Below are 10,081 nucleotides of genomic sequence, written 5' to 3' on the forward strand. Positions count from 1 at the left end.
TGAAGTGTGGAGTAAAAGTTTTCACCGTTTTTATTAATGTCTTTATAAAAATCGAAAATTTAATGTTTCCCCATAATGTAATGCGGAAATGGCGACCATTTTGAATTTCAAGTATCAGTAATCTTTAGGTGATCTGTTTCTCTGGTACCAACATTTGCCTGGTTTTTATTCTCAGTTTCGAAAGTGAACGGTTTCAAGTTTCTTTGATGAAAGTTTGAACAAAAGTTTGTCTTTTCCTTGTCGCGGGGTTTACCACCTTAAGATAGAATTCATCATTTGGAGGTCTAAATATAGATATATAGGAGGAAGGATGGCCCTTTCAATTCAAGATAGAATATAGAACCGGTCGTCAAGATACTCTATCTACGGTGGTTTTGGAACGAAAACTTATTCGACTTTACAGCCATGTTTATTCCTACGTCAGCACTACATATATCAATACCTGCCTAGCTGCAATAATTGTAGCCTTGGTTGCCCGTGGGACTTGGGCTTCTGTCGTGCGGCTAGCGCCTTGCCCAACCAAGGGGCGAGCCGCACGACAGAAGCCCAAGCCCCACGGCCAACTGGCAAGGCTACAATTATTGCAGCTAATACCAGTCACTCCCTCGCCACAACACAACGCCGCAGACAATATTCCTCCGAGGATTTTATAAAAGTCTCTCAACTAATTCAGTTATTCCCCGTCCCTTATTTGTTTGAACCAATTTATCGTATTGCGTTTCTAATGTTTGCCTTATGGGCCTACGCGATCACACGCGCACCACTCACGCTGAAATTTACCTCTTTTATACTATGTCACGAGCTAATTCTGTCCATAGACTTGGGACAAGTCTAGTATACACAATAAGTAGTAAACTACTGGCCTGGACTCATTTAAACTTCAGCAATGCGTCGGGGAAAGTAATCAAATATAATGCCAATGTGACATCAGGTCAGACAACTGATAGTGAATCACGACAATACAAAATGATACGTGCTTCGTGACACGGCCACTGCTTTTCGCTGTGATTTCATAAATAATTTGATTTTCTGAAACACTTCGTGACGTATGCCTCTGTCCCTGGATTTACGGCGTAGATAAATGCGATGCCTAAAAGGCGACGGGATGGAGTTTTTATGATCTAGGCCTCATTTCATGGAACCGTGGAGGTACAAACGACAACCTCCAACACCTCCATGATGGAACTAAAGTTTCGATATCCCATGCAGAAATGCGAAACTATACTTTAGGAGTCACGACCATCTGAATAAACAACAGATGTGTCGGTGTTAACTGAAATTTAGGACGAAAAGGCAAGCCATAATTTGTTAGTGTTGCTAAAAGTATAACGTAAACTTATAATTTTCAACCAGCTATCGAAAATTATCAACCCACGCTCTTTCAGTGTAAATTCCTTAACGATTAGTCATCACATTCAGAGAGCGCCCTCACAATCTCTGGCAACAATGCGTGGTAGAGATATTGTTTTCGAGATTGCATGAATCAAAACTAAAAAAACAACCCTCGACATCACGGGATTTTCGAGAGCTTATAAAGGCCATGAAACAAGAGCTGAAAACACCTGGACAAGTCAGTCTTGGATTTGACGAGCTGAGGTGCCCCAACTGGCAGTACACTTTGCGATTGCACACCACAGGAGCAGACGACATGGCAATACACGCACCGCCAATTCCACAGCTACATCTGCTGCAGAAACCAGAAGAGGTTAGGCGAGATTTTATAGCCATACGGCTGGCAGCTTAACAGCCTTCTCGACCTTTACGCCTATAGTGTACCAAAGCTGTGCTGAGCATTGAACGACTAGTGTCTTACAATGATTTAAATTAATTATGCTATGTCGATTTTTCAGTATTCCGCCGAAGACGAAGAGCGTCTCAAAGTGCGCAGGATGAGGAATCGATCGGCCGCCGCAAAATGCAGAATGAAGAAAAAGGCACGTGAACTCCACCTTGCAGAGGTGAGAAATTTTACACGCTTGTATTACAAGGGACTTGCATGTAAAGTTAGGTTGACGAACATACGTTTAATACGGTCCGCAGTGATATGTCCGCCGTTTGGACTTTCAATCCGCAAACCTTGAACTTTCAACTTCTGGAAGGTAGACTGACGAATTTTAGTCCCCGACTTCGGCATTTTGAAATAATGGGTTTCACCTTTTTTGACAAATGGTAATACCGACAGTGTCGCTGAAATGATTACCCAGTCGTCAACCATGCACGTAGCAAGTTCATGTCATGTAGAGTGAGTGACACAAATCGGGTTATGGTGTTCGAACTGGTCGACATCGTAGCGCTGTACCACAGTCCCTCTATCCAGATAGAGGGACTGTGGCTGTACAGACGTCGGAGACGTTGTCATGCCTTTTTTGTCGAAAGTCATTCTTGCGCAGTTTGTCCGCAAGCTACCATATTCGGCGCGACATTTGGCATGCTGAATAACAGAAAGAAACATAGTTTTTGTGCATGAGACAAGTGAGATAAGCTTGTGGCCAAAATCGGTAATAGCTCGGTGTTCAGGCGTGGGCGTACGTTGACCTACATGCAAAAGCCCAGCTATTGGAATACGTCACCGGTCTGGGCGCCGGATATCCACAACTTCAAAAGAATTCAGCGTGGGATTTGATATATCGGCTAGTTAGTTTTATTAGTGCCAAATATAGTAACTGCTCCTCGAACTGGCCATAGATCGCCGAGCGTTTATTACGGTTTTACAAAAACGCCGTTAAAAAACGAAATGGACCAAAAGTCAGCGTGGATCACTGTCTGAGTTAGGGTATTCCCCATACAGCCAGGCACAGTCGTAAGCAAGCATGCGCAGTTCTACGACTGGACTCGGTTGACCTTTGCAAACAATTACAGCAGTCACACTTGTGACGAAATCGTCATGTGACTCAAACTGCATGGGCGAAGACACCATTGTGTCTTGCTTATTTAAGAACCTCATGTGACCGGCATGCAGGCGGCCCATTCAATTTCTTCTGACAAACAACCTAGCAGTGAGAAAAACAGAATTGTAAATGTGTAAATCTCCAGCGCGGTGTGAAACACGGGACAGTCATGCGCTACACATTATAATTTAATACGAAGCGATAATATGACATTGATAGAGCATGCATGTTTTAGTTTGATCAGTATGTTAGCTTGGCTGATATATTATCTGATGAAGACGTGATCTATTCTTAAATGATCACAAAATTAGTAACATGGAATTAACTTGGAAGAATTTTTGTCAGAATTACTTCGTTTTCATTCAGATATGGCAATAATTGTTGGCTCTGCGAAGCTACAGTATTCGCTGCACATGTTTCTGACGAACTGCAAACGTTTGAAAGTGAAAGCTGTGAACACGTGAACTTGTATATTAAACTTTCCCCTAATTCTTTTTTACACTGGGGTGATGTCATTTTCATTGTCAGCTAATTTTAGTTTATTAGAGTTCAATCCAGGATAAACAATGGAAATCCGGGGCTCACAATCACGTGGCTCGCCATGTTCGTGCGCAGATTCAGAAAAAAATCTGCGGTGTGCGCAGCCTTTGTAGAAAGTAGATTGTTTGGTAAATTGCCTTAAACTGGAGAAATTACCAAGATCTTTGCTGGTTCAGTTTCGAAATCTTCATTTCGAAGTTGAGCAATCACTACCATTGTAATAACTTGCCGATGACGTCATACTGACATGAGTCGGACGATAAAAGATAATGAACATCTAAAAATACGCAAGTTTATCTTGTACTGCCACATGTTATTTGAGCAACGTTTCCAGTTTGTAAGTTCCGTCACTTTGTAAATACTGTTGAGAAAAGGCCGTGGCGATCAAGCTCACGGTCTCAAACTTCGATAGGATATCGTTAGACAATGTCATCTCTAAGACCCCATGTCACAGGTTATAGTTGGAAATTGACAAGGCGCTTTTATGAACAGCATTGAGAATGTAGATTTTTTCAAATAGCAACGTAAGCAAAATTCCTATAAAAGTGTCAATTTTCTTGGTTCGGAACGAGGCTTTTACAAATGTTTTTCAGGGAAGGGTTCTTTAATAATACGGGACTTTACCATGTTGGGTCATAGCGAAGAAGACATTACAAAAATTAAGCAATACCGATTTAAACGATTTTTCCTAGCCGTTTCCAGGAAACGGTCAACTTAATTATATGTTTCATGAATGTTTTTACAAAGCACAAACACGTGGACAACTGAACTTGTATATTAAACTTTCTTGTTATTCTCGGCGGCAACGTAAAATCTTGAACAAACCCCATGATTCGTTGTATGGATTATCTGCACGACAGCGGCCGAGTGAAAATTCATGACCAGGGACGATTTGGGGAAAATGCTGAACTCAGATATTTGCCAACCGGGAAAATAATTATGATCATTTTGTAAATCTTCAAAAGGCCAGTAGTCAACCAAGATGGTTGATGATATCGTAACCCGGTAGTGTGGAATTATATTACTTAATGACGTCATAATGACATATTACATATATGAGATTAGCAGCTAGTTTATATCTATCTGTGTATGTATGTATGTATATTATATATATATATATATATATATATATATATATATATATATATATAATATATATATATATATTTATATATCCTATCGAAGTTTGAGACCGTGAACTTGATTGCCACGTCCTTTTTCTCAATAGGATTTACAAAGTGACGAAACTTACAAATTGGAAACGTTGCACACATAAGATAATGTCTTATCCCTAGTATTTAGTTATGCTATGTAACTTGAGTTTCATGCGTTCAAGTTTTCTTGAGTCTTATAAATTACGAGTAGAAACCATTGCTTTATTTGTACTATAGACCCTGGAGTCTATGATTTTACCAAGGGTTTTAGGGTTTTTACGCTAACCTCATGGGTATGTCCAGACAGATGATTCAACCATTCTGGTACAATGTTCTATAATACATACATGAAGTAAAACCGTTTTGTCAATCATGTCACCAATATTTGCCCAGCGTAAGCGCCTGCTTCCTGCTCACCTTATCAGTATGTAGAAGCTCGTTAAAGTTCAAAAGACTACCGTGAGTGCCAAATTTGCAAGCGCCCACGCTAGACGCGATACACTTCAACGAGACCGAAAAATTCCATGACCGAGTCGAAATGAAAATATTCCTGCATGATCAACCCTCAACTTAATAACCATTGACTGTTTTGCTCAAGTAGACGCCCTCGCTTTAAGGTAGTACGCGCCACAAAATTGAAATGTTAAACTTTCACTCAAACTGTTCGTAAGGGAAATTCAAAACAACCCCTTTCCAGAGCAAGAATAAAAATCAGGGGATCACTGTGCAAAATTGGATACCAACAGAATACTAAATATTTTCCCACATTTGATATTCAAAATGGCCGCCTTCCCTTTGTTAACTGTATGGACAAAAATTTAATGTTAAATTTTCTCAAAAAATAAGCCGTTGAAAACTTGACTATTCTATGAGCTTCATTATCACAAACAACGGATAGATCCCAAAAAAGTATCATAAAAGTTTGAGTCATTCATTACACTCAGCTGAGTAGTTGATACTGTCTCGCCCTACTTCATTCATCTTGAAATGTCAAGTGAGTGAGAAGTTTAAAACTTGAGTTTGAAGGAGAACAATGACCATTGACTTGCCACTCTAACATTTGTCGCTTCTGCCGTGTAATAACTAACTTCCGTTGCAAGGAAAGTTCGAATTTCTCAGTCAACTTCCCAAGCATGGCGCGATGGGAACTCAAGTACAGTATTGTGGGTGTCTAAAGTATGGAAATTTGAAATTTCGAGTGTATATGTGAGACTGAGTGTCTAAACCACAGAACCGTGTAATTTCGTGTGAAAAAGATGCCAAAGGGAGCGTTTAGTTTTTACGGCCTGGGGGGGCCGGCAAAATCTTGTCGCCCGTGTTCAAAAAAAATATAGAACCCCCCCTGCATTTTTTGTGAAAAAAAGATGACCCCCCCCTTTGTCAGACGAAAAAAAATTGATGACCCCCCCCCCCCCGCCCCCGAAAAATAACCAAAACCCATATGTCAAATTTACCCGCATGGTTTGGATTTGAACTCCGGTACGCGGCGCACTTTATTCGTGTAGCAGAGATGCCAGTGCACAAACTTCTCAGCCACATCCATTGAAACGTCTGTTAATTAGGACGACTGTAAGGCAATTTTTAACTTCATTTCCATAGACAACTCATGTCCATGGACATTGTATAAAGTAAACTTTATTGGAGTGGTTCGCCAAAGGCAGCCCTCCGGTTAAGAGGGTCATGGGCCATTACGTAAAAGTCAACTTTATTCTAGTGGGCCACCAAAGGTGGCCCGCCGGTAAAGAGGGTCGATCATGGCTATTGCATAAAGTAGACTTTACTGGACAGGGCCGCTGAAGGCGCGCGGCCATTACCATTATTCAGTGCGTGATCCCAGGGGTCCCTCAAAAATGTTTCTAATACAAGCCGCGGCTTCAATTGGGAATTTTACAGTAAGATTGCCGTGGGGTATTACATAAAGTCAATTTATTGTAGTGGGCCGCCGCAGGCGGCCCGCCGGTAAAGAGGATCGGATCATGGCCATTGCATGAAGTAAACCTAATTGGAGTGGGCCGCCAAAGGCGTCTGCCCGTTAAGAGGGTCATGGGTAATACATAATGTATATTTATTGTAGTGGGCCGCCAAAGGCGGCCCGCCGGTAAAGAGGGTCGATCATGGCCATGGCATAAAGTGAACTTTATTGTTGGTATTATGTTTTTGAAAATGTGGTGACCCCCCCCCTTTCCTACCAGTGAAAAAGCGATGACCCCCCCTTTGCGGATTCCAAAATTACGATGAACCCCCCCCCCCCTGGATTTTGCCGCCCTCCCCGGCCGTAAAAACTGAACGATGCCTAAACAGGCATACATAATTTACAAATACTGGCAACAGGAAGATTTATAATGTTGATATTCATAATGCTGAATCTGGTCTCGAAACGGAAACTGCATAAAACCATAGAACACTTCACGTTAACTGGATGACACTTAACTACGCTTTAGGCTGCAACGCGGATATGGATGATAAAAAACAATTATCGAAACCAGACTATAGAAAAAAATGATTTGACTTCAGTTTTTATTGTTTGTGGTTTTTCCTAATTAGTATCACAAGAAAAATTTCATCCAGATTATGTGACTCCTTGGGGTGCAAAAATTAGATACGTGTGTAGATCGGGTACACGTGCATATGATATTGATATTCCAAACGTGGAAGGTATAGGTACCGGGACTGGCGTGGTTGTTTCATCGTTAAAGTGAATAAATAGTAAACAAAAACTGCGTGACCTTCTCTCGTTATCAAGATACACGACATTATTTATACGCAGACATATTCTTCCGCTATTCACGGACTGAACTGATAAAAACAAGGTCGTTGTACCACTAAAAAGGGGAAGCGGGAATCTGTGTACAATCAGTACTGTAACAGCATAATCGTCGCCGCCACTTTAATAGAGCTGGGGAGCACAGGTTCGCAGAGCGGGCGTGAGTTTGCATAGAGATTTGTTTGTGTTTGATCACGCGAACCGGTAACATACTCCTATTATCGCGTTGTAAGTGCTAACGACAAAGTAGTTTTGTCACTTTTTATTTGATAATGGGCGACACGGTTTAATGTGAGTCATTGGTGGAAATGCCTATATTGAGCACTGGAAATTCCTCCTCAAATGTAACTATTAAGTTATTCTTACATGACATGTAAAAAACTTGAAAGCCTGAAAAAAACTGTCAGAGGCAGGCGATATATATATATATATATATATATATATATATATATATATATATATATATATATATATATATATATATATATATAGAGAGAGAGAGAGAGAGAGAGAGAGAGAGAGAGAGAGAGAGAGAGAGAGAGAGAGAGAGAAGATAGATACATATATGACATTATATGTGACATATGTATACATACATACATTTTAACACTGCCAAATTCCAAATTCTGATTGCTCTTTAGTGTTCAAAGCACGTATAGACATCATATATTTTTAATCGTTTGCTATCTCTGTTTTTATATAGTTTTTCTTTATTTTTTTAATGTATGGGATAGCATCCACATTTTAGTATTTCGCCTTTTTATCCTGAAAGAATGTTATTACTTTTTTATATATTGAGAGAAAGAGAGATTGTGAAACTTTTATTTTAAATACATTATACCCATACATAATACATACATACATACATACATACATACATACATACATACATACATACATACATACATACATACATACATACATACATACATACATACATACATACATACATACATACATACATACATACATACATCATACATACATACATACATACATACATACATACATACATACAACACACACACACACATACACACACATACATACATACATACATACATACATACATACATACATACTACATACATACATACATACATACATACATACATACATACATACATACATACATACATACATACATACATACATACATACATACATACATACATACATACATACATACATACATAGTGACGACACACTGGTAGACATCTTTAGACATATGATATCTATGGCTTATTTTGTCTCTATATCATTGTATCATTAGGAGGCGCAAAGACTACAGGAACTAAATGAAAAGCTGATGGAACAATTAAAACAACTACAGGAAGAGAAAGAACAACTTAGCTTTATTATTAAGTCGCACACGTTATCGTGCGGCTTCAATCCGTTCACCGTTGTATCTCAAATTGCGTCGATGGATCAGCGATTCCAGGACCGCAGACACCAGACGGAACACCCGTCACAACGCCAACCTCCAACTCAAGGGTCATAAGGATCATGGATACGTAACACGAGGCTCAGTCTGACGAGACACGGGGTGGACTGAAAGGGGTGATGTTATGTAAACACTGTCGCTGTGACGGGTTGTTTTCTGGGTCACGGTCGGTGCATTGACAAGTGATCCGCCTTCGTCAACCTAACGACTCATTCAATAACCAAATCAGATTCGATGCCAATCAAGTCATTTGAAGGAGTAGGATGGATTTTAGAAATAGATTTCGAGTTGTTTTTTTCTATCACTCTTAGCTTTTGCATTGCCTCCTTTCATGTCACGAGTCATTCATTGTCTGTCGCTCAGTGTCTCGCCATTTGATCACTAGACTAAATTAAATTAACCCTTTAAGCGCTGTAATTTTTCCCACCAAAATATTAGTGCAACATTTTACAAAATTTTATGAATTTTTCTGAAATGTTTTTGATAATTTTTGACCAAATGTATATTGCATTTCATTGGCTACACTTTTTTATCAAAATTTTAGCAAAAATCTCAAAAAAATTGACAAGGATATATTTTATAAAGGTGACAAAAACTTACTTTGGCGCTCAAAGGGTTAAGACCAAATGCAAAATGACTAATGTCAATGCTTGAACTACAATAGATGTATGAATTGTATTTGAAGTTTGAAATCTTTGATAGCAAACACATTGCGCGATGATTCGCAACGACGGACACTGGAAATAAACTGCTTTCCTTCGGTTTGAAAATATTATTTATTGACCGTAAATATAATATATAGAAGATTTAGATAAGGTAGACAAACGAAAAGTGTAGTCATGATTGCGTGAAGAAGTGACATAAGGTATAAATACGATAATCAATGAAGATGATATATTAATCAGGTGTATATATTTTTAAAAAGAAAATATTGAGAATATGTAGTGTTTATTTTGAAAAGTAAAAAACTGCAAATTTCGTACGTTACAGCAAAACCTGAGTTGAGTCTGTCTTTATCTCTCAATACAATCCGTTTATCGATGTCTGTAAGGTTTCGTATCTTTGTTCGTCTGTCAAGCCTATCTGTCAAGCCTGTTTGTCTGTCTGTCTCGACAAATCAGTCGTTTGCTTCTGTCTGCCCTCCAAGCATCTACTCATCCTTCATTCCGAACAGTCTGTATGTTTGGCTATGCCGATAAAAAGGGCAATGTCAAGGGTCAAAACCGACCGCCATCGATTCCCTAATGAGTTTGTTCTGTTGAAGTGGACGAGGCTGTCGCCAATTTGCTGA

At 39.4% G+C, this 10,081-nt stretch overlaps 1 protein-coding gene across 1 annotated transcript; it reads left to right on the top strand.

Annotated features, from left to right (window-relative positions):
- Positions 1–1,417: 1,417 nt before the first annotated feature.
- LOC139149944 (jun dimerization protein 2-like) lies at positions 1,418–9,785 on the top strand. The gene is made up of 3 exons (XM_070722011.1): positions 1,418–1,705; positions 1,851–1,958; positions 8,620–9,785. The coding sequence occupies exons 1-3, from the start codon at positions 1,541–1,543 to the stop codon at positions 8,845–8,847; spliced, it is 501 nt and encodes a 166-aa protein (XP_070578112.1). The 5' UTR covers positions 1,418–1,540; the 3' UTR covers positions 8,848–9,785.
- Positions 9,786–10,081: the final 296 nt, after the last annotated feature.

Source organism: Ptychodera flava, chromosome 14, assembly GCF_041260155.1.
Source record: "Ptychodera flava strain L36383 chromosome 14, AS_Pfla_20210202, whole genome shotgun sequence".
Taxonomy (NCBI): domain Eukaryota; kingdom Metazoa; phylum Hemichordata; class Enteropneusta; family Ptychoderidae; genus Ptychodera; species Ptychodera flava.

Excerpts from the sequence above, each read along its gene's own strand:
- LOC139149944 (XM_070722011.1), top strand. The coding sequence starts at position 1,541 with ATGAAACAAGAGCTGAAAACACCTGGACAAGTCAGTCTTGGATTTGAC. Across the intron at positions 1,706-1,850 it reads TGCTGCAGAAACCAGAAGAG|TATTCCGCCGAAGACGAAGA; the intron begins GTTAGGCGAGAT and ends TCGATTTTTCAG. Across the intron at positions 1,959-8,619 it reads GTGAACTCCACCTTGCAGAG|GAGGCGCAAAGACTACAGGA; the intron begins GTGAGAAATTTT and ends TTGTATCATTAG.